Source organism: Drosophila nasuta, chromosome 3 (assembly GCF_023558535.2).
Source record: "Drosophila nasuta strain 15112-1781.00 chromosome 3, ASM2355853v1, whole genome shotgun sequence".
In the NCBI taxonomy this organism is placed as follows: domain Eukaryota; kingdom Metazoa; phylum Arthropoda; class Insecta; order Diptera; family Drosophilidae; genus Drosophila; species Drosophila nasuta.
The window spans coordinates 35,659,333-35,683,972 of record NC_083457.1 but is presented as its reverse complement, the minus strand read 5'-3'; the positions used below and the strand labels follow the sequence as shown (position 1 = coordinate 35,683,972).

The window sequence follows — 24,640 nt, the reverse complement described above, 5'->3', positions numbered from 1 at the left end:
GCAAACATTGATTACTCATTGCTTATGCCACACTTAGATATTGCTGGAGAACATATTGCCAGCTCACGTTGCCACGCACTTTCTGCATCTGGAGCGTTCAACGGAACTGTATCACGAGAGCTACTCCTGTGTGGCAGTAATGTTTGCCTCCATACCCAACTATAAAGAGTTCTACGATGAGACCGATGTCAACAAACAGGGACTCGAGTGTTTGCGTTTACTCAACGAGATCATTTGTGACTTTGATAAGGTATAAGATCTTACATACATAGTTAAACAATTTAACACCTATCAAATATTGTCCTTCAGTTACTTTTGAAACCCAAATTCAGTGGCATCGAAAAGATTAAAACTATAGCCAGCACCTATATGTGTGCATCGGGTTTAAGACCTGGCAAGGAGGATGGCGCTACGGTAAGTTGTGACTCAAATGCAATCTGCTGCCTATTCCATTGTCTTTAAATTGCTTTAATTAATGTCTTTTAATGCTTTTTACTAATCCTGTATATATACATAATCCGCTAACTCGGGCATGCTCAAAATAGTCGCGTAGCTTTGCGGTAAGTTTATTTCCCAAAAATATATTATTTATGTTTATTGGGTACATATAAATTAGAGCGTTAAGAGTTTTCATTTTTAGTTATTAAAATAAGTACGAGAATTTCTGTCATAGTCGATCGATTGTTTCTAGTTAAATAACTGATTTAGTCGTGAAACTAGTTATAGAAAGAATTTGTACAGGACTCTTTAATATTAGATACTGGAATACTGTGTAAATTTATCAGAAGCATTCAGAGCAGTTTCATCATCCACAATTGTTATTTCAGTACTGAATCAAAATCATTTTTAAGAAGTAATTTGTGTTAACTATATTTAGGAATAATTGACGATTTTTAGAAGTTGAATTATTAACAAAGCGGATAAATCGCATTAAAAAAACAAGCTGAGCTTATCGGACCGTAAAAATCATTGGCAACACATTGCAATAAATGGCCAGTTTCAATTGCCCAAATGTTATTTAGTGTTTAAATGCCTTTTAATCGCTGCTTAGAAGTTTAATTAAACTTTTGGCCAGCACACACGCTAAGAGTGTGAGAAAGGCAACAGAGGAAGAGTGTTTTGAGAGTGAGAGAAAGGGATGTAGTTAACCCAGCAGTTAAATCAAACAATGACCCTTCATACACAAAAGAAAGAAAAAAAAACGCAACTGAAAGGACTCCAAATGAGGGTTGGCCATTGCGATGGCCAGGGATTAGCCAAAGTTTAGGCGGCACACGCTCAATTGGCTTTCATATTGGCTGACCAGGCCAATAAAGGCCAAAATGCGAGCATAATACAATACGAAGAGAATACCTAAAAGCCAACTAAATGTAATTTTCTATACTTGGTTTTTTTCTGTGCAATAGGATGAGAAACGCACTGAGGAGCACAACGTGGTCATATTGGTTGAGTTTGCGATTGCTTTGATGTCCATATTGGATTCAATAAATCGCGAATCGTTCCAACGTTTCCGTTTGCGCATCGGACTGAATCACGGCCCGGTAATTGCGGGCGTGATTGGCGCCCAGAAGCCGCAATATGACATCTGGAGCAACACCGTGAATGTGGCATCCCGCATGGATTCGTGCGGCGTCATGGGACGCCTTCAGGTAAATGTGTACTACTGAACTATTCATTGGCTTGACCTCTACTCACTCTCTACTTTTATTTTGTGAACAGACTACGGAGAATACAGCTAAGATATTAATGGCCGCCGGATACGAATGCGAATGCCGGGGCCTCACCTATGTCAAGGGCAAGGGAAATCTAGTCACATATTTTGTAAAGACACCATTCGATGGTAAATTGTAATTGCGATGCGATGCGACCAGTTGGCCAGCGCAATTTGTTGTTAATAATAATGCTATTTATCATTATTGTATGTATAGGCATATTTATGTTAAGGCATGTTGTTATTTATTTTCAAAAATATTTTTTAAGAATTTTAAGCATTTAATCTACGTTGCACACTAGGAATTATATTAAGTCAATACATTTGTTTTAGTTAGATTTTTAATTGTTATTTAGCACGATTTATTGTTGGCAATTAGTAATCAGCAGAGTAGCTCACTTAAACAGCGAATAATTATATGACGATAAATTATACTATTATGTAAACAAAATGACAACTACTCATGCATACTAATCTACTTATAATATAATACTATGAAATATTTAATGAAATTTATGCAAAACTAACCCGACAAATGGAAAGATACAAATGCAATTTAGCTCACCCCTCAACAAAAGAAAATGAAGAAATAATTAACGATACCAAGATTATACTACAAATATAGAATTTAATCATATTTATTGTATTAACGTTTTTCCAATAGATTCTGTTCGTAATTATTCGTTATTCGCGTCTATTGGAGAAATGCTTAAATTTATAAATCGTTAACTAAACAATGTGCCATCACAGGTCGAACACAACGCGGTTAAAATATAATTTCAACGACCTCAAGCTAAATTCTATCAACAAGATTTAAACTACTTATGATATAATGTAAATTTTATAAACTTTTCTACTATCACACCTCTATACACCAAATGGATCTGCTGACAATGATTTGAATATTGCACACGTATTCGTTTATATTCAGCAGATATTCAAACTGAACATATCCCAACCAATATGCTATACCTCCGACTCTTAAACTATGGAAACTGTACTCTATGCATATCTCTGTAATTGCTATCCAAAATTTACAATTAACCACAGATATTATCGAAATATTTACGAATGTATTTACGAGTCAAATATATTCATTTGAATATGAAATCGGACGTTTCATTAGCTTGTTATCAAGATTATTTTTCCCATTTTACAGCATTTGACGTATTTATGATGATGAATAAAATAAAACAAAAATTCTTTGAAATAAAATATATCAAAACTTTATTTTCACTTGTCTCGTTTGTCAAATACGATTTGTATATTCTTTATTACAATCAAATTATTTTCATACATTTTGTTCCCGAAATTTCTGAGCCAAAGTTACTTCCATGATGAATTTGAATTCCGCATGGATTATTTTTAAGTACTCTTATATTACTTACATATGCTATATGAACATTATGAACATAGCACTCAAGGGACGATATACGGTGCAAACGGAATACAAAACATTTCTGATGGTGCCATACACAAGAGAAACTATATTGCTATATAGTGAGAGGCGCGACAACACGATGGTGCCAATAATTGCCACCCTCTTGGGCTGCGTATTTTGGAATTTTATCAATCATGTGCGTTTGCGATATTATCCGCAACATGACATATTTCAGCGCTTAATGTTAAGAACTTACTGGCTATTCAAGTTGCCAGTTCTTTTGATTTGTGTCATAGGCATGATCACGATAATACTGGCCAATTATCAGCTCTATAAGTTAAGAGTTATACTGACGAATAAGAACGTCGTAGATGTCATATTGATTGGCTACAAAATCAAGTTGTTGTGGCATATCTTCTTCTTTTTGGGGGGCTATGATCATCTGGATGGACGAGTACAAATTGTATACTCACATAATGAAGCCAACAGTTGTACCCGCTCCCGCGCTTGCGCCCCGATAATGCTTATGTTGAATTTTTATTTTTGTAAAGTACTTTTCGAGTTATGTAGCCCCATCAAATTGGTTTCCAGTTACAACATCCAGCCGAGAGACCATCAGCAAAAAATTTGGAATTATCGTACTACGTGGCAGGGCCTCTTGATGAAGTCAGCAAATAAATGTAATGGATCGGATTTCTAAAGCTGATATTTAAGTGGAGTTCCTCAAATCGTCAAATCACAACGCAGGCGCAGACTCGAATTAGTTGCTTTCTAGACGTTCATGCTGTCGGTACTTAAACCTTTTATCAAATATTTCTAAATAAAGTATTTTACATAGATGTGAGTAAATTCATTGGATTCTTTTAATTATTCTTATAATACAAAGTGAATACATTTAGATCTACGGAGATTTCTGAAGTCAATTCGAGTGTTGTGTTCATATGGCTTAATTGTTTAAAAAAAATATTCATTTATGAGCAATACGCATAAAACAAAAAGTAAAAATAAAACATAACAAATCACAGAAGAAAACTGCAAAACAAAAATGAACTTAATAGCTAATTCAGACGCGTCTATATATACACATATAAATTCTTAGCGGCTTCACACGTTTTAAAAGTGTGGCAGACACACTTTGCCGGCAAATAACTCGGATACAACTGTGATCCACAGCGCCAGCACAAACATTATATAGGATATGCCGATTTTGAATGTGTTTGGCAGCTGGTAAGCCTGGCCGCCGATCTCTTCGATGTGAAAACCGAGCGGAAAGACAACAGCGGCAAAACAGAAAAGTACCATAGCTGCAAATCCTACCCAGCGTGCATACGGAATAACATTGCGATCCCAGGTACTTGAAGCGAGCAATATTACTGTCGTCGTGATGCAAATGCAGCCAATGAAAATACAAACAAGCGCAATTAGCCACTCCGGCTGCAGGTCGGGTGTGTAGCAAACTTGTGGGCGATTGTACAGTGTCATACAGGTCCACATTAAGCCAAGTCGTATATCACCTGTAACGCAATATAATAGCAATTTGTTATTGTTTCACAGATTGGTTTATTTGTTTGCTGTGTTTACCAGCTTCCTCAGTTATAATCCAATCGGGCAGTGCTAGGCTCACAATAGCAAATACATCGGCGGCCATAAAAAGCGTCGCACTGATTGTTGTTAGTTTATCCATAATTATTGTCCAATTTGCTGGTTTTACAATCTTTTTCCTATTTATTTATTTTCTTTCCACAATGCAAGCAAAAGTGTGACCACAAAGTTGAATTTTATAAATTTCCCATTTTGCAATGAAAATATACTACGAAATATACCAGAATGTTGATGGCGTTGCCAACAAACATTACATTTATCGATAAATAAAATAATTGCGCTAATTTCAAATTTAAAATTTAATGTTGGATTGAAAATTAAAAATATATGTGTAGTAATTTTTTTGTAATTCAAATAAAGTGATTTTAACTAAATATTTTAATTATTACCAATAAGAGGAATTACTATTGTGAATGAATCACATATAAGTTCGACAAACATAATTAATTGACAACTTGTTGAACACTATTAAAACCGTAGCTATTATTAGAATCAGTTTTGCATTATAAAAGTTATCTATAGACAGTCTAGCTAAGTTCAAAGACACCACAACACAATTACAGTTGCAGTCACATTTAAATGTTAAGGAATTATAAGTGGTCAGGCTGGACACCTATACAGCCGATGGCCATCAATGGGCGGCCGAGTATTCGGTCGACATTTACGGCGTACACGAACTGCGCTGACGTGTCCCTAACTGTGGTTAACCGCAGTTTAGTCAGCTTGTGCTATACGTGTACAATCCTCTTACCATGTTCATTATGAACTTATTTTTGTACTATCTAACGGATATCTTAATTTAGTTTTCCCCACTTTAGACTTTTCTATGCGCCATAATTGTTCGGTCACATAGGTGTTGCGGTAGTCACACATGCACTCACATATTGTATTATTATTATTTGTTAATTTCTGTTGCACTCATTTAGCATTCGGCTCTGCAACGCGAAGCTCGCTCATTGTTTGCGTCGGCTAAAATTTCGTCGCGCCTACGTTGCTCCAAGACCCGAAACCGAAATTAAGGAGCCTTCAGTCTGAAAATGGAACGCTCTTGTCATTTGTTTATTATTGGTTGGCGCACCAAAGCATCGAGTTGTGATTGCAAATAAACTAAATTATGTGCAGCCTAACGACAAAGCTTCGCGCGCGTCAAGTGCAAAAGTAAGAAGAGATTTTCAGAAACACAATTCTGTGAATTATTCATGTATCATAATTGTAATTGATTTTGGAATGAGACGCTGATCAATAAGGTTTAAGTTGTACAAGATAGCTAAAGTTTTTTATCCAAAGTTTAAACGCTTTTGTGTAATCGGATTAAGATCAGTTGTCATAAAAGCTGACGTGGGCTAGTATAAATCGAACTATAATATTGTAAAGTGAAACAGCTAAATTATTGTTGAAACCTCATAATTCAGTAAATATTGATGTGTTTATTTGATTGTAGTGCGACTGATGTGTTTTTTTGGATTGTATGTGGAGGACCGCTTTGATAGACGAAAGACTATCGAATTTCACAAAACCAAGAGTCAATCAATTCAATGAAATCCTCCGTTGAATGTGAGTTTTTGTAAACATTGATACTGAATTTGACTGTGGGCTATAAAAGCGGTGGACAGAGCTCTAAGTGCATACAGTTGACAGCTCGACATGAACGCGTACGAATCCCAATCCGAGTCTGAATCCGATTCCCACTCCGTTTTGGTAACAATAAGCTCAGAGCTGATTATAAATGAGTAAGAAATAAAAAAAAAAATTATAAATCCTTATTTTAACATAAATTATATAATAATAGAAACGAGAAAGAGAAGAACGAGGTCAGTGCTGAGCAGACATCGGATGAGGCCCAAGACACTCTTTACGTTTTCGAGAAAATACTTTCACCGCATAAGTAAGTTATCTCTCAGACAGTGCAGATTATGATGGAAATTTTTATTAATTTTGGATAATGTCAGAAATAACAAAGATCACCTTATTGGGGAGAAGGAAGAAGCTCAATTAAAGGAAGGTGAAGACCGCATTGTTGGTCTTGAAAGCTTTCAGTCGCTTTTAAGGTATGTGATCTTTTAAAAAAATATTTCATATTTTTCAAATACATTTAATTTTATTTTTTAGTGAAAAAGCAAACCCTGCGTGTGAAAATCAGCTACAAAATTCCTTAGAGCATCATGAAAATAATACGCTTGACAAAGCAATAGAAAGAAATCCAATGTGAGTTAAGCAAGAACAATACTTAATAATTACTAATGCAAATCATATTATACAGTGTTATAACAGAACAGGCATCGGAAAACAAGGAAGAAAATCGCCCAAGAGATCGAGAGGAAAGACCACTAGTTTTGGAAGAAAGACACTCGCTTTCAATGTACGTCGATTTAAATAAAAATGAAAACAAAGCTTAGCAATTTGTTTTTCATATTGCAGAGCGGAGACAAAAAAACGTCGCGCCAGTGTTTATTGTGACGATAATCTGTTTATCCCTCGGGAATTGGCTCGTAGTGAGCTGCATCAGCGAAGATTTCCCACAACCGTAAATAACTTGGATCGAATCAGCAAACACAGTGACTACCGCTTACGAATGCTAAAGTTTCCAGTTGGATCAGGCCGAGCTCGTTTTGTGGCGCAGCAATTGAAGAGGAGAAAGTTAAGGGAGCAGAGAATGAAGACTGAGGAGAAAAGAAAGCTGCTTGAAGACAAAAAATCGCAAATGAAAGCGGAAACCCAAATAATGCCTAATTTGAATCAAGAGAAATTGCCCAGCGATGAAGAGTGTTGCATAATTTTGGAGGAAATCGTTGTGTCAGAGACCGAAGAGGATGGCACCGATGAGCTGATAGAGCGCGTGTCAAAACGTCAATTGAAGCGATCCTCCAGCTTGGACTTAAGGTGAGTGAAAAGCAATTAAAAGAATGAATTACGACAATTATATGTATATTATAGTCGTAGCAGTGCCAAGGAGCTGCTGGCGGATAAACAAGATCAGCAACAATTGCCGCTGTTCCGTTGGCACAATCCGGACTGCAGCGATAACAGCCGAAAGATGGGAATCCTGGAGGATATAAGTCTGTCTGCTAGCGTTGATATTCAAGTGGGCTTCAGCGAAATGCCTAACACATCAAGTGAGACAGCTTCTCAGCAACAACCACAGCAACATCAACAAGTTATTGTGGAGGTGGTGGCTGCTGAATTGCAGCCACAGAAGCAGCCATCGCCTCGTCCATGTGCCGAGGTCGTTGAGCAATCACAGCAAGTAGTAGAAGTACAGCACTTGGAGGTACAACGTCAGCAAGACCAACAGCGGCTACAGCAGCAACACCAACAGCAGCAGCATCCTCAACAACAATATCAGCCACATATTGCTGCTGCAGCAAAACGACTGCCAGCAGCAACAACAGCCAATTCACGCGATATGGAGCCACTTCGTCAGCAACTTATGCATCGCATCATCTTGCCACAACTACAAACTGAAGACTTGCCGGAATCTAGCATCGTTAACAACAATGCTGTTAGTCTAATGAATCAAAATCTGCAGCCACATTTTATAGATAGTTCGATGGGTGACAGTGAATGGACGCAGCTTCAGTACGATAAATATGCACTTGTTCTGAGTTCTCAACATCAGCAACAAAACCAGCAGCAGCAACATCAAAAACAACAACAACACCAGCAGCAAAATCAACAACATCAACAACAGCAACAGCGACAGCAACAGTTAGTTCCTTTGTGGCAGCAACAGCAGCCATCGTATCAAATGTCCCATCAAGAGCATCAACATTTGGAGGCGGGACGAGAAGAGTTGCAGCAATTGAATGCACAATATCAGCGCTTAAAGTGCCAGGAGGAGGAGAAATTAAAGTGTTTAAATAATACACTCAAAGAAGTCTATGCGGATCGATTGCTAAGCGAGCGGCAACACGCCGATTTACATCGTTTGTTTATGCACAAAATGGTCGAGAGTAAAAAACATGAGGATAGTTTGCATGCTCAAAGGGATCAACTGAAGAGACAGCTAAAAGAGGACTTAGACAGCTTAGAACAGCGCATTGCTGAGAAGCAACGACAGTTGCAAGAGCGCTCCAGATCGTGGCAATGGCAGCAGCATCCTCAACAACAATATCATCACCATCATCAACATCCTAACCAACAGCAGCATCAACAACAGCGACAACTGCAGTATCAGCAGCAGCAACAGCTTCAGCTCACTTATAGTCAGCAGCAACACCAACATCAGCAGCAGCAGCAACATCAATATTATTTGCGTCAGCTGCAACCTCCTCCGTATCAACCACGTTTGCAGTGCTTTCAGGATGCCTTCTCGCAATACGCCGAGTCGCAGCTGGTAGATTCCAATAACACACTGATGCCACCGCCACCGCCACCGCTACCGCCCCCACCAGTGACGACAACAACACTAGCATCACTGCGACCAACGCCAATGCAACCACCACCACCAGTTGCATATCGCACTGACATCAGGCAACAACCTCCTCGCAGTGGGCGCATGATGAGACGTCGCCACACCATCGATCATAGAGCCAATAATATGATGTTATATCCACCATATGCAACACCAGCTGCTCCACCAAGAGACGCACTTCACCGGACAAATGTCACTGCAGCAACTACAGCACACTTTTCGCGACCTGACACATCTACAACAGTTGCCAACGAGAGAAACCATGTGAATCAGGCAATTGAACAAACTGCAATTACGTCCATCATCAGCAATTATGTCACAAACTATTTGAATGACATGGAATCAAGAAATCCATAAAATGTATTATATTATACATAGTTTTATATTATATGTATGTATATCTTGTGATTTGCAATTTTTAAAGTGCCTTTGCTATTTCCGAATGGGTAATATTACCTTCAGATAAATTCACAATCAAAATTAAATTTATTCCATGTTTTTATAATAGTATTTCAAATGTGTATGGTATTACTACTACTCATATACATAAGTAAGTTTTCGACATCTATTTCAAATAGATCACAAAAAGTTGTAAATAATATATTTTAAGTGTAAATAAAAAAAAGCTAAAACTATGTCTAAAATTCTGGAAATATAAACTTAATTCAAATGTTTATTTATTCATCATTGATTTAGTACTATGGTTTAACTTCGATGCGCCTACGATCGCTGATGATGATCACAGGGATGATAGCAGCAATGGGAACAGTGCGAGCAATACCAAGGTGGGTTCATGCAGCTATGGCCATTACCATTTGTATTGCTGATTCTATTACCATTTCTACAGCCATTTCCATTGCCATTTCCCAGCGGAAATGATGGTCTACGGCCGTAGGAGTGTTGTGCATCAATATTGTTGCGTTGTGGACCCGCTTTCCTACTGATTAAAATAGGTTTTTTGGGCCCATCTCCTAGATTCGAACATGGTAACGAATGTGTTGGCGATGATGCTGTTGAAGGTGCTGATGGTGTAAGGGGTGGTGGTGTAAGGGGTGGTGTTGCAGGGGGGAGGGACACAAGTTTCTGTAGACTGCGTCGATGTAGAAAGTTTCGTTGGCTTTGACTGCGTAGGCAAACTTTCAGCTGGAATTGGTAATGGAGGAATGGAAGGCATGGAGGGCATGGATCCGGCATATGGCAATGGCAAGAGCTGCAGGGCGAACGGTGGCTGCGGCTGCTCGGGATGCAATTGACCCGATGTGAATCCCGTGAGCATGCAGGGTAACTCGAAGCGCATCAATGCTGGCGGCTGAGCAGCAAATGTTGGAGGTGGTTGTTGTTGTTGCTGCTGTTGCTGTTGCATAGGCTGCAAACTGTGTACTTGAATATGACAGCAAGATGGAGCTGGTGGCAGATTTTGAGGAGGATACGGAGGCGGTGTAGTTGCTGCTGCTGGCGGACACATTACACCGCTGAGGTAGGCCAATAGCTGATTAACTGGCATAACAGTCACTGGAGGAGAAGCGTTCATGTCGGGGCTCATCTCAGTCGAGGGCGCATAACTTGTTGGATAACTTGTAGAACAACAATGACACACGCTAGCTGTTGATTGCGATTGCTGTTGTGACTTCTTTCGGTTACGTTCTACTTTGGTTTGCTTGACAGACTGAGGCAGCTGATCAACCGGCAATGACACACCAAGATTATTATTGTTATTGATGTTGTCGTTACCGCCGGGTGTCGCTAGGAATGACAACAACTGCGGGTTGTACCCATCCAGATTAAAGGAATTCGGAATTGGCACATTGCAGTCGATGCTATATAAATAAAACTACTATAGAACATAATTTTACAGGATTAACTTCAGCTACCTTAAGCCCTCTGGCCCCTCGGTCACAATGCAGGTGCCCATGCGCTGTGGCGCCGAATTGCAGTTCTGCATCCACAAATCTGCAGGCGGCAATGCATCACAAATCATGCTGCAACTCGGTTGCTGAGGATCGAAACGCAATCGCTGTTGCTGCTGCTGCTGCTCCTGCCGCTGATGCTGTTGTTGTTGCTGGAGCAGATGCTGTTGTTGTCCCATCTGAGACGATTGTTGCTCCACTGGAGCAGCAGACTTCTTCGAACACAAAATGCGCCCAGATGAGGTCGCATTAATGCCGTGCTCACAACTTTCGGAGCAAAACATTTTATGTTCGTCGTTTATTCATTTATTATTCAGCCCAATTTTGCATTCGTTGACCCAATTGTTGTTGCGATCTGCTCCTGCCAGACAGCAAGAATTATCAGCTTCTAAATTAGATCGTTTGGATTTAGCTCATTTTAAGTCCAGAATTTATTTGAACACATTTAAATATTTTTCTATGAAAATAAACAATCGCCTACTTCATTTCAAGGGTTTAATAAACCTTTTCTTTTTAATCTAACTATAGAAATTTAAAAACTTCGAAAAGTGATCAAGATGGAAATTATCATACTCGTTTCTCTGCTTGTTGCAAAAATCTTTTTTATGTATGTGGATTTTTCTTTTGTTTTTCCAAGAATTAGACCAAGACGACGTATAGAAATTTATTTTAAATATATTTCTATAAAAAAAAACAATCTGAATCTAGCAAAACTAAGCAGAGTAGTTTCAACCTCAAACTAGCCAACAAAATATAGATCAAATCCACTCTAGAAATATTGCCCTGCATCGTTTCTAATATCAACCATGTTTAATTTATTTTACTCGAATAAACGTGGTATAAATGTATATAACAAACACTTTAAAATCAAAATTATTTTATTAAATTTTTTGATATTTTTCGTGGAAGTACAAACATTAAAAACACATGCCACCTAATTTTTTCTAAGAATTTCCATATGTCTATAAATCAGTGGTAAAATTTTCTTTCGCAGGCCTCTAACGGCACACGCACAGTATTATCACTCAATAGGTTTTTTTTTAACACTACACACCACTTCGGCAACGAATAACAAAATAAATTTTACCACACTGAAAAAAATGTGGGAAGACTATAGATATTGTGTACAGAAAATATAAGTGGGAAAACATAAATAATTTCAGGGAAATCCGTTGATATGATCTTAAAAAAATCTGATGTCATACATATCAATAAGTATTTCAAATGGTTATTGATTAGAAGAGAGGACATAATAAGTACTAAATACTTTTCTTTCAAATATTTTAATACATAATATATAATATATAAAAATGTTGAGCTGATTAATATTTTTTATTTTTGGATTAGTATTGATATTAATTTTATTTACACGTACACGAACGTGGAAAGTTAAATGACGGCCTATATAATTTTACTTTAGACATTAATGACCTCATTAAATTTAATTTTGTACTTCTCTTACTTTTGTTAGAATGCTTAAACATAGTTGAATTAGCTTCCAGTGTATTTTGGTTATTTGATTAGCGCAGACCGTCCTCTTAAATAATCGCATAGAACAGTTCGTTCAGATATTTTGCTCAAATCAACAATTTTTTAATATTCGATAAAGAACGAGCAAGTGTTATTATTAAACAGATCTGGCCCTCAGTTTAGTTTTAGTTGCGATTTGTTCTTTGGCGGACGCAGTTCTGTTTTAAAATAATAATAGTCACATATAAAAAAAATAAAGTGCGATGAAGCTGCTCCCATTGGCGATTTCTTTGCCGTCTCTACTGGTACTGCTAATCTTCATCCAGTCCAGTCATTCAACACCGATTCTAGATCCGAATAATGTAGACACGTGTTTTATAAAGGCAGCTAAAGAGATAATCTCATTTGTACGCTCAGATATTGATGAATTAGATAAAGAAACGGGCAATTTTGAAACGGCAAAGATCCGCGAAAATCAACTCAAAGTGATTCAACATTTGAATAATGTCACCATACAAGTTCGTCAAATCAAGAATCAATTAACACTCTCCGAAGAATGGTCGTATTTGGATTTTGATACCAAATTCCAAATAATAAAAGATTCATCAGACCTTTTACAAAGCTTCGGATATTTTAAGTTATATTACGGAATGGGCGATTACATCCCACAATACTTCGATAATTTTGTTGAATCAATTTCTGGGCTAACCATCGACCGGTTCCCACTTAACCCAAACTCTACAAATGTGTTTTATCAGATAATCCACGGATTTGAATGTAAACAGCACGATGATGAATGTAAAAAAATCATAAAGAGTTTTAATGAATTGCGGAGTATATCTGAAATTCCTGACAATTTAAATTATGAAAAACAACAGTCTCCTCAACAATTATATTACTCGTTATATAAAGAAATAGCGCTGGGCGAACTTATGGCATATATTCTGATCGAATATTCATTGATGATTAAAAAGGTCTCTGCAAATGACAATTTTATTACAAAAAGAAATGCTGTTCGACACAACTATGATGAGATCACTAAAAATGCTCTCAATTCTCTCAAGCATGCAACGGAGAAAGCTGATCGTGCTCTTTGGCGACGGGATCCCGATGAACGTGTGTATAATGAAACCTTCGCCGTTGTCGAACTTCATAAAGAAAATGGTGATCGTTACTTCAATCTTCGAGAATCATTATCGGACGTTAAGGCCAACAAAGTTGTGACTGGAATACGATTTGTGAATAAGAATCGCATATTCCATTTGCAAATACAGCAGGGAGAACTCTTGCCCCGTGGTCTCATCAATGAATCAACTGTGGAGTGGATACCAATCGATAACTATGAAATCGGTAATTCTAATGTTAAGGAGGGAATCGACTATCATACATTGTGTGACCAAAGCCGCGCTATAGATCTGGATGATGTAATTAAGACAGATGATAATACATTTGTGGTAACCGGCGTGCGTTTCCAGGTTGTGAATGAACATCTGAATCTGAAAGTGCATCTCAGTAAATTCGATTTCGTGAAGGGTGAATTAGTTGATCCGCAAATAAATGGCATTTGGCAATCGAAAGAAAATGTTTACAACCGACAAAAAATAAGCGTCAACAATCGGAAATTTCCAGCATTTAATCGAAATAATTTAAAATTATCGAAGGATACCCAATATCTAGAATTTACCAACATGTATATACACGATATTCAAAGTAAAGCTTATCTTCCATTGATTGATCTGCAGAATGTCGAATTTGATCCGCCATTGCCTTTAGCCGGCATTGGCATCTATCACAGAGGTAAAGAGAGCTTCGGTGGCCTCGTGGCCCCAAAAATCATCAGCTACGATCTTTCTCCTCACATTTCTTCGACGACTTATTGAAAGCTTTTATATCAAAAACAATAATAACAATAAAATTGCATTTCGTATTTGTCTGTGGATTGCATTCAAAAAAATTAAAAAATAAATAAAAAAGCTTCACAGAAACGCAAAAGGTATTTTCTTTTATAGTAGTTGATTTGAAATGTAAAAAAAAAGTTTTTCAGAATAATCGAAGTTGCTATGTGAAATTATTGTTTCATCTGAAGTAACTTAGTTGTCAATTGTATATTCTCAATTCATTATATAAACAAAAAATTATTCATGTTGTAAGACGAAGAAAAAGTCTATTTTCTTATTCGGATCTTAGGGAAAGTTGATGCTGCAGATGCCGGACGGGGAGATAAACTATAATACCAATAACTGTGATATTACTCAGATGGAGCAGCACAATGGGATGCGCAGTTTTGTTGTCACCGTCGATGATAATGGCAAGATCGAAGTAAATCAAAAAAACCAGGAAGAATTCTGCCAGCAGAGTAATTGCAACCATAAGGCGAAAAAGAGATTGGGAAAGGGAAAACAACGCATTCGAATTGCACTCATCGAAGAGGATGCCACCGGCAGCTCTGACGTCGAGCAGGATGAGAATGGCAGCATTGTGAGCATTGATGCGCAATCGTTTGATGCCATGCACGATCGTTTCGTTAAGATCTATAATAAAAATGTGCGCGGCAAGCCGAGCTTTGTGGTTCTTGAAGATGCGCTGATGCGCAAACGCATTGAGGATACGCTGCAGAATCACTTCGATAGCACCACTTGCCACCACCACCAACAGCAGCACTGCCACGCCCAGCAACAGACATCGCCGTGTGATATTGGCGCCCACACAGGCTCCCAAACCGATGAGTTTCTTCTGCAATGCGCCATGCGCTCTCGCTTGCCAGGCCACAGTCGTGGTTGTCAGGCCACCGACCACACTTACAACAATGTGGAGCTATCGCACAACGCTAGCTCCTCCAGCAGCAGAAAGCATCTTCAAGTGCCCTCGCTGCGACGGCTGAATCAATTGAGATCGCTGCCTTTCAACAATTCGACATTGTCATCAGCAACATTGGCAGCCCCGGTCGTCAGTGCACCACATGTGACCATCACCGTTTCACCTCCATCTACAGCAAACATGCCCGTTATTATGCAGGCGCAGCAACAGCCATTGCAACAGCAGCAGATCCAACAACAGCAACAACTGTTGTTGCCAGCAGCGACGCACAGCTATTGCAATTGTTGCTCCAATTTGCAGCCTTGCATAAGTAACAGCTGCAATAACTGTTGTCTCCCACAGCCAGTGAAGAGCAACTACTGCCTGCCTGCAACTAACACCTGCTTTCTCCAGCCACAGCAACAACAGCATCAACAGCAATACCCTGCAATGTCAACAACATATGGCAATTGCTGCTTGTTGGGACCCACTTTAGCACAGACCACGCTTGGCTTTGGGCCCACGATGTCCGAGTAATGCAGCCATAATATTTTAGAGACATTATCACTGCAACAATGCCAGGATTGTCCTGCTGCCAACTGGTCCACGCAGATTTGCAATCATTGTCTATACTATCCAATGTCAAACTACAATATGTCTGATTTTGGACGGGTACATTACGCCAGCTGTCCAATGCAACAACAGGCGCCGCAACAGGGTCCACAACAGCAACAAGCGCCACAACAGCAACAGGCACCACAACAACAGCAGGGTCCACAACAGCAACGGGCGCAACAACAGCAACCGGCCCCACAACAGCAGCCAGTTCCACATCAACAACTGTTGAAACAGCACAGACTGCAACCATACAGCCATACCAACTACTGCAAATACCGACACAGCATCAACAATCGCAGCAGCAACAAAGGAAGAAGCAATTAGAAAACAAATCCGATTCACAGAATCCTTCAGAACAACTTTCAAAAAAGTTAGTAGAGGAAACATTAGCTGCATCTGCCGCCAAGCTCGACAAGATTGCGAAAAAAGTGCGTTACAAGTTGTCTGGAACAGCTGCGTCCAATAAACTCTATATGGCACGCTTTGGACGCACTTGCACCTCAGTTAGTGCTTTGCCGCAAAAGAATATCAAAAAAATGTAGTATACATTGATGATGATTCTGTTGTTGCTGATGCAAATAGGCGGAAATTTGATTGCTATCTAAATGCTGTTGCCTATATCTACAATTGCATTCTTCTTCTACTTGTATATGATGTGGCTGTTGCTGCTGCTGATACCTAAGTCGTTGCTTCTCCCGTTGCTGCTGCAGTTGCTGCTGTGCCTCGTACCACTGCTGCTGAGCGACTTGTCGCTGCTGTCGTTCCATGTATTGCTGCTGTTGCATTTTCTCAAAACAGGAATCAGTTTTTGGCCCATGTTGCTGTAGACCGCACTTAATTGTTTCAGTTCCCTGCAACGGTCGCTGTCTTTCCAAGCATCTCTCATATGCTTCATTCGTCTGCCTGAATACCTCTTGCAATTGCAACTCCTGTTGGCGCTTCAGTTCTCTGTAGTTTTTTATGCAATCGCAATATTCTAGACTATCCTGTTCTAGACCTTTGTGTTCAATCGACGCACATAAAGGTGCTGCTGCTGTTGTTTTCAATGCTGTTAGATCTTCAACACTGGTTGACCGCAAGGGGCGCGGCTTCATAATAATCTTAACGTCATCTATTGTTGCATGAGTTTCCCTTGGTGATTGCTCAACATTTCGCAAATTATGTGCCCCTGGACATGCCGGTGATTTGGGTCTTTGATGGTAAGGCCGCTCTTCTTCATCAGAATTCTTTTGCATTTGCTGAACTTTACCGTGAGATATCTGAGACTTCGAGTCTTCATGTTGTACTTGTTGTTCACTACTGAAACTGATATTTCTTTTGATTTTACCAGATCGACTTGACGACTGCGATTGTTGATTTCTAATGTTTGAACTCCCGATGCTCATCTTTAAAACGATTTATATTTTGTGCAGCACTGGGACTTTTCTGTTCATGTTCACGTCTTACTCGGTGATCATTATTAAAACGATATGCATTATGGTCAGCAGTATGATTTGGTTCCGTTTGTTGATTTCTAGAATGATCACGTCTTACTTGATGTTCATCCTTAAAACGATTTACCTTATCTCCACCCCTAGAAGTTTTTTCGTCTGTTCCGATCGAATTCGGGTTGGTGTCTATTTGTTCGCAAGGAAGGTTGAATTCCAAACTTTAAATAATGCGCTTCCTGAAAACTTTCGCGTTTATTATTTCGATGAGAGCGTGATTTGAGCAATTATGATCGCCTTTTTGCTCTTAAAGAGGATTTCGATTTTGGAGACTTAGAACGATACCGTGCTTGCTTTGCCCGATTTCAGGAAATTCTGCTACCGACTTTTGAAGGGACCGAATCATAGGATGGAGAAGTAGGCCCAGTGCTTTGATCAGATTGAGATGTCATAAAATGTGAGGAATACGTAAGAGAGTGTCGTTCTTCGCTGTGAGATGCGTGTGCATTAAGAGAACGAGTCTCTGGTGATTTAAATGGAGTACTTTGTAATTCGCCCTTATCATTTCTTGGGATTGAGCCCTTTTCTGGATTTTCAGCTGACTTTTGTTGGGTCTCTTGCTGTGTTTCCTCAGTTGGCGATGACCGTGCAACATTCTCTGGTGATTTAGATGGATTATTTGCCGATTGCTCTCTGTTGTTTCTTTGAAATGAATGAGAGACACGTTGGGACGCAGACGGTTTTGTTTCACCACTTTGATTAGATTGTGGTATCCCCAAACCGGTTCTGTATAATAAACAGTGTTTTCTTACGATTAGTTCCGATTGACGTTTAGAGCACTGGCATCGCTTGGAAGAGAAATCCGACCGTTGTAACTTCGACTCACGACTTGGAGTTGACTTATATCGTCCAGTTAATCTCTTATTTTTAAGGAAAATGTTTGATGATTCAGATGGTTCCTTTTTGTTCGATTTTCTAGCTGGCAACATTTAGGCAACTTCAGCTATCTCCTATGAACACATTATTAACGAGGCTAACTTAAAATGCTGATACTTACCACTTATCGGGTTTGCACATGCCAAGCACTCCTCCGTGATGTTGGCTGTCTGGTCGAAAGGGCACCAAGACCACAGGCTTGCGATTGTCGGCATTGTAGCTGCTGAGAATATTATGTTAGACTATGTTAGATAGTATTCATTTCACACTTACTTGATGGAGTTTTTCTTGCAGAACGTTTGGAGGTCAGTCAATACGATTTTCACGAACTTTCTGCCGAGTCGCAGTTAGCTCACGACTATCAATATCTGATGTCGCGTGTTCAAGCCATTGATAATTTTGTTGCGACAATGGCAAGCTGCGAACTAACATATTTAAAAAAAGTTAGATTCATCTGCGCTCAATATAGGAACTTTGTTTGTTCTCCTAGATTTTTCATCATTCTGATCGAAGCGCATATTGTGCTGTTTATCAACTCTATAAGATTCTGATGCACATCTGAACCGCGTCTACTTCTTCGTTGATTATCTCCACCTCTAATATAGTTATACTTATCCTTATTTTGCTTTAGGGATTCGTAATAAAGCTCGGAGAAACTATTCAAAAATTGTGATACAACTCGATTCAATTTCAAATTGGTTTGACTTCGACCTGCTGTGGATCGCTACTGGTTCTGAGAGCTTCTTAACATACTATCTTTGATTTAAGATTAGAATCTTGTCCTCTCAGGGAGTTGTGCGATTCCTTAGAGTTTGTCCACACTTTGGTATCGTTCTTTGATGTCCCTCGCTTGGATTGCATAAATGTATCTGATTTGTTCAATTCTAAACTCTGATCGCCTTTAAAACAAACTTTAATTGCAGCAGCATCGTCTCTTTCATGGTGTATCATAGATTTACTGGTGTGACTTGAATCACTGCCTTGATTTTTAGATCTCCGTCTTAACTCAGATCACTCCGATTTTTGGGAAGTAAAGGATTTTTCTAAACTATCAATTGGCTTATTTATTGTGCCCACTAAGCGATGCGTTGTTTCATTGGGATTTAAATTATTTGGTTCTGTTACTGAACGCTTCATCAATGTTTGAGAAATATTTGACACAACTCCTAACGAAGGAGCAAATGACTTCAAAAAGGTATGCAGTTTTTGACGGAAGGTCAATTCAATTGCATTATTTTCCTGACTTGGTCGAGGCGATTCTTTAGATTTTTTTTCTAATAGTTGTATCAGAGTTAATTCGATCGTTTTTATACCTTCTGTCTATCAATTGAGTCTTAGACTTACTTAGTAAATAACTTTTTGATTCTTTGCCAGAAATGTTTTCTCTAACTTTGCTGTGAGCTGACTTAGATAATGCATCCGGATTATCCGCAAATCTCGAGAGTCCTTCCGACTAGACCTTATGATTAAACTATCTCGGGAGTTTTTATGAGATAGCTGTTTACTTGAGAAACCCACGTTCGATGCATCCTGCCTTACCAAATATGTATCGAATGTTTTTTTGAAGAACATTGTTATCGAATTAGTATGTGGGTAGTATAAAAGCGGTGGACAGAGCTCTAAGTTGACAGCTCGACATGAACGCATACGAATCCCAATCCGAGTCTGAATCCGATTCCCACTCCGTTTTGGTAACAATAAGCTCAGAGCTGATTATAAATGAGTAAGATATAAAAAATAATAATTATAAATCCTTATTTATCAGTGCTGAGCAGACGTAGGATAAGGCCCATGACACTCTTTACATTTTTAAGGAAATACTTTCACCGCTTAAGTAAGTTAGCTCTCATAAAGTGCAGATTATAAATATAATTTTCATTAATTTTGGATAATGACTGGAATAACAAAGATCACCTTATTGAGGAGAAGGAAGAAGCTCAATTAAAGGAACCACGCATTGTTGATCTTGAAAGTTTTTAGGCGCTTTCGAAGTATGTGATCGAATCAAACCCTGCGTGTGAAAATCAGCTACAAAATCCCTTGGAGCATCATGAAAATAATACGCTTGACAAAGCAATAGAAAGATATCCTATGTGAGTTAAGCGAGAACAATACTTAATCGTTGTGTCAGAGACCGAAGAGGATGGTACCGATGAGCTGATAGAGCGCGTGTCAAAACGTCAATTGAAGCGATCCTCCAGCTTGGACTTAAGGTGAGTGAAAAGCAATTAAACGAATAAATTACGACAATTATATGTATATTATAGTCGTAGCAGTGCCAAGGAGCTGCTGGCGGATAAACAGGATCAGCAACAATTGCCGCTCTTCCGTTGGCACAATCCGGACTGCAGCGATAACAGCCGAAAGATGGGAGTCCTGGAGGATATAAGTCTGTCTGCTAGCGTTGATATTCAAGTGGGCTACAGCGAAATGCCCAACACATCAAGTGAGACAGCTTCTCAGCAACAATCACAGCAACATCATCAAGTGATTGTGGAGGTGGTGTCTGCTGAATTGCAGCCACAGCAGCAGCCATCGCCTCGTCCATGCGCCGAGGTCGTTGAGCAATCACAGCAAGTAGTAGAAGTACAGCACTTGGAGGTACAACGTCAGCAAGACCAACAACGGCTACAGCAGCAACACCAACAGCAGCAGCATCCTCAACAACAATATCAGCCACATATTGCTGCTGCAGCAAATCGACTGCCAGCAGCAACAACAGCCAATTCACGCGATATGGAGCCACTTCGTCAGCAACTTATGCATCGCATCATCTTGCCACAACTACAAACTGAAGACTTGCCGGAATCTAGCATCGTTAACAACAATGCTGTTAGTCTAATGAATCAAAATCTGCAGCCACATTTTATAGATAGTTCGATGGGTGACAGTGAATGGACGCAGTTGCAGTACGATAAATATGCACTTGTTCTGAGTTCTCAACATCAGCAACAACAACAGCAGCAGCAACATCAACAACAGCAGCAGCAAAATCAACAACAGCAACAGCGACAGCAACAATTAGTTCCTTTGTGGCAGCAACAGCAGCCATCGTATCAAATGTCCCATCAAGAGCATCAACATTTGGAGGCGGGACAAGAAGAGTTGCAGCAATTGAATGCACAATATCAGCGCTTAAAGTGCCAGGAGGAGGAGAAATTAAAGTGTTTAAATAATACACTCAAAGAAGTCTATGCGGATCGATTGCTAAGCGAGCGGCAACACGCTGATTATCATCGTTTCTTTATGCACAAAATGGTGGAGAGTAAAAAACATGAGGATAGTTTGCATGCTCAAAGGGATCAACTGAAGAGACAGCTAAAAGAGGACTTAGACAGCTTAGAACAGCGCATTGCTGAGAAGCATCGACAGTTGCAAGAGCGCTCCAGATCGTGGCAATGGCAGCAGCATCCTCAACAACAATATCATCACCATCATCAACATCCTCACCAACAGCAGCATCAACAACAACGACAACTGCAGTATCAGCAGCAGCAACAGCTTCAGCTCACTTATAGTCAGCAGCAACACCAACATCAGCAGCAGCAGCAACATCAATATTATTTGCGTCAGCTGCAACCTCCTCCGTATCAACCACGTTTGCAGTGCTTTCAGGATGCCTTCTCGCAATACGCCGAGTCGCAGCTGGTAGATTCCAATAACACACTGATGCCACCGCCACCGCTACCGCCCCCACCAGTGACGACAACAACACTAGCATCACTGCGACCAACGCCAATGCAACCACCACCACCACCAGTTGCATATCGCACTGACATCAGGCAACAACCTCCTCGCAGTGGGCGCATGATGAGACGTCGCCACACCATCGATCATAGAGCCAATAATATGATGTTATATCCACCATATGCAACACCAGCTGCTCCACCAAGAGACGCGCTTCGCCTGAAAAATGTTACTGCAGCAACTGCAGCACACTTTTCCCGTCCTGACACATCTGCAACAGTTGCCAACGAGAGAAACCATGTGAATCAGGCAATTGAACAAACTGCAATTACGTCCATCATCAGCAATTATGTCACAAACTATTTAAATGACATGGAATCAAGAAATCCATAAAATGTATTATATTATGCATTGTATTATATATAGTATATATGTACATATATCTTGTGATTTGCAATTTTTAAAGTGCCTTTGCTATTTTCGAATGGGTAATATTACTTTCAGATAAATTCACAACCAAAATTTAATTTATTCCATGTTTCCATGTATAATAGTATTTGAAATGTGTTTTACTACTACTACTCATATGCATAAGTAGATTGATTATTTTCGACATCTATTTCAAATAGATCACAAAAAGTTGTAAATAATATATTTTAAGTGTAAATAAAAAAAGCTAAAACTATGTCTAAGATTCTGGAAATATAAACTTAATTCAAATGTTTATTTATTCATCATTGATTTAGTACTATGGTTTAACTTCGATACGCCTACGATCGCTGATGAAGATCACAGGGATGATAGCAGCAATGGGAACAGTGCGAGCAATACCAAGGTGGGTTCATGCAGCTATTGCCATTACCATTTGTATTACTGATTCTATTACCATTTCTACAGCCATTTCCATTGCCATTTCCCAGCGGAAATGATGGTCTACGGCCGTAGGAGTGTTGTGCATCAATATTGTTGCGTTGTGGACCCGCTTTCCTACTGATTAAAATAGGTTTTTTGGGCCCATCTCCTAGATTCGAACATGGTAACGAATGAGTTGGCGATGATGCTGTTGAAGGTGCTGGTGGTGTAAGGGGTGGTGTTGCAGGGGGAGGGACACAAGTTTCTGTAGACTGCGTCGATGTAGAGAGTTTCGTTGGCTTCGACTGCGTAGACAAACTTTCAGCTGGAATTGGTAATGGAGGAATGGAAGGCATGGAGGGCATGGATCCGGCATATGGCAATGGCAAGAGCTGCAGGGCGAACGGTGGCTGCGGCTGCTCGGGATGCAATTGACCCGATGTGAATCCCGTGAGCATGCAGGGTAACTCGAAGCGCATCAATGCTGGCGGCTGAGCAGCAAATGTTGGAGGTAGTTGTTGTTGTTGCTGCTGTTGCTGTTGCATAGGCTGCAAACTGTGTACTTGAATATGACAGCAAGATGGAGCTGGTGGCAGATTTTGAGGAGGATACGGAGGCGATGTAGTTGCTGCTGCTGGCGGACACATTACACCGCTGAGGTAGGCCAATAGCTGATTAACTGGCATAACAGTCACTGGAGGAGAAGCGTTCATGTCGGGGCTCATCTCAGTCGAGGGCGCATAACTTGTTGGATAACTTGTAGAACAACAATGACACACGCTAGCTGTTGATTGCGATTGCTGTTGTGACTTCTTTCGGTTACGTTCTACTTTGGTTTGCTTGACTGACTGAGGCAGCTGATCAACCGGCAATGACACACCAAGATTATTATTGTTATTGGTGTTGTCGTTACCGCCGGGTGTCGCTAGGAATGACAACAACTGCGGGTTGTACCCATCCAGATTAAAGGAATTCGGAATTGGCACATTGCAGTCGATGCTATATAAATAAAACTAATACAGAACAGAATACCACAGGATTAACTTCAACTACCTTAAGCCCTCTGGCCCCTCGGTCACAATGCAGGTGCCCATGCGCTGTGGCGCCGAATTGCAGTTCTGCATCCACAAATCTGCTGGGGGCAATGCATCACAAAACATGCTGCAACTCGGTTGCTGAGGATCGAAACGCAATCGCTGTTGTTGCTGCTGCTGCTGCCGCTGATGCTGTTGTTGATGCTGGAGCAGATGTTGTTGTTGTCCCATCTGAGACGATTGCTGCTCCACTGGAGCACCAGACTTTTTCGAACACAAAATGCGCCCAGATGATGTCGCATTAATGCCATGCTCACAACTTTCGGAGCAAAACATTTTATGTTCGTCTTTTATTAATTTATTATTCAACCCAATTTTGCATTCGTTGACCCAATTGTTGTTGCGGTCTGCTCCTGCCAGACAGCAAGAATTATCAGCTTCTAAATTAGATCGTTTGGATTTAGCTCATTTTAAGTCCAGAATTTATTTGAACACATTTACATGTTTTTCTATGAAAATAAACAATCGCCTACTTCATTTCAAGGGTTTAATAAAACTTTTTTTTCTACCTATAGATCTAATCTACCCATAGAAATTTAACAACTTTGATACTCCATTGTTATTTTCGATGTTCAATCGATGGCTATATCATAAGTTGCCTTCATAAATTTACAATGAAAATTAGTTTTAATTTTTTACTAAATCTCATACTCGTTTCTCAGCTTGTTGCAAAAATCTTTTTTATGTACATATGTGGATTTTTCTTTTGTAGAGACGACGTATAGAAATTTATATCTATAAACAATAT

General features: G+C 39.6%; 7 protein-coding genes across 8 annotated transcripts in view; 4 read left to right on the top strand and 3 right to left on the bottom strand.

The window, feature by feature from the left end:
* LOC132789033 (adenylate cyclase type 2) overlaps window positions 1–4,369 on the top strand; it is a 43,629-nt gene extending 39,260 nt beyond the window's left edge. Inside the window, exons 18-23 of one of the 2 annotated variants that reach the window (XM_060796765.1) lie at window positions 38–250; window positions 310–414; window positions 546–560; window positions 1,407–1,649; window positions 1,720–3,932; window positions 3,992–4,369. In XM_060796765.1, the coding sequence (XP_060652748.1) occupies window positions 38–250; window positions 310–414; window positions 546–560; window positions 1,407–1,649; window positions 1,720–1,851 (708 nt within the window). In that variant the 3' untranslated portion in view covers window positions 1,852–3,932; window positions 3,992–4,369. The remainder of the gene's footprint in view (window positions 1–37; window positions 251–309; window positions 415–545; window positions 561–1,406; window positions 1,650–1,719; window positions 3,933–3,991) is intronic. The other variant, XM_060796766.1, reaches the window with a different exon arrangement.
* On the bottom strand, window positions 3,934–4,865 carry LOC132789036 (uncharacterized protein C16orf52 homolog A). The gene is made up of 2 exons (XM_060796770.1): window positions 4,674–4,865; window positions 3,934–4,606 (listed from the first exon to the last, which is right to left on the bottom strand). Exons 1-2 carry the CDS (start codon window positions 4,774–4,776, stop codon window positions 4,206–4,208), a joined length of 504 nt encoding a protein of 167 aa, XP_060652753.1. The 5' UTR covers window positions 4,777–4,865; the 3' UTR covers window positions 3,934–4,205.
* Window positions 4,866–7,099: 2,234 nt separating this feature from the next.
* On the top strand, window positions 7,100–9,683 carry LOC132789034 (transcription factor SPT20 homolog). The gene is made up of 2 exons (XM_060796767.1): window positions 7,100–7,574; window positions 7,629–9,683. The coding sequence occupies exons 1-2, from the start codon at window positions 7,267–7,269 to the stop codon at window positions 9,460–9,462; spliced, it is 2,142 nt and encodes a 713-aa protein (XP_060652750.1). The 5' UTR covers window positions 7,100–7,266; the 3' UTR covers window positions 9,463–9,683.
* Window positions 9,684–9,749: 66 nt separating this feature from the next.
* On the bottom strand, window positions 9,750–11,484 carry LOC132789035 (dendritic arbor reduction protein 1-like). Its single transcript, XM_060796768.1, has 2 exons — window positions 10,977–11,484; window positions 9,750–10,922 (listed from the first exon to the last, which is right to left on the bottom strand). The coding sequence occupies exons 1-2, from the start codon at window positions 11,294–11,296 to the stop codon at window positions 10,043–10,045; spliced, it is 1,200 nt and encodes a 399-aa protein (XP_060652751.1). The 5' UTR covers window positions 11,297–11,484; the 3' UTR covers window positions 9,750–10,042.
* Window positions 11,485–14,622: 3,138 nt separating this feature from the next.
* Window positions 14,623–15,836, top strand: LOC132791773 (uncharacterized). Its single transcript, XM_060800826.1, has one exon. The coding sequence runs from the start codon at window positions 14,679–14,681 to the stop codon at window positions 15,813–15,815; it is 1,137 nt and encodes a 378-aa protein (XP_060656809.1). The 5' UTR covers window positions 14,623–14,678; the 3' UTR covers window positions 15,816–15,836.
* Window positions 15,837–20,050: 4,214 nt separating this feature from the next.
* LOC132788206 (GATA zinc finger domain-containing protein 10-like) lies at window positions 20,051–22,339 on the top strand. The gene is made up of 3 exons (XM_060795537.1): window positions 20,051–20,093; window positions 20,391–20,472; window positions 20,527–22,339. The coding sequence occupies exons 1-3, from the start codon at window positions 20,051–20,053 to the stop codon at window positions 22,337–22,339; spliced, it is 1,938 nt and encodes a 645-aa protein (XP_060651520.1).
* Window positions 22,340–22,635: 296 nt separating this feature from the next.
* On the bottom strand, window positions 22,636–24,348 carry LOC132792590 (dendritic arbor reduction protein 1-like). The gene is made up of 2 exons (XM_060802019.1): window positions 23,852–24,348; window positions 22,636–23,797 (listed from the first exon to the last, which is right to left on the bottom strand). Exons 1-2 carry the CDS (start codon window positions 24,166–24,168, stop codon window positions 22,717–22,719), a joined length of 1,398 nt encoding a protein of 465 aa, XP_060658002.1. The 5' UTR covers window positions 24,169–24,348; the 3' UTR covers window positions 22,636–22,716.
* Between the last annotated feature and the right edge of the window lie 292 nt (window positions 24,349–24,640).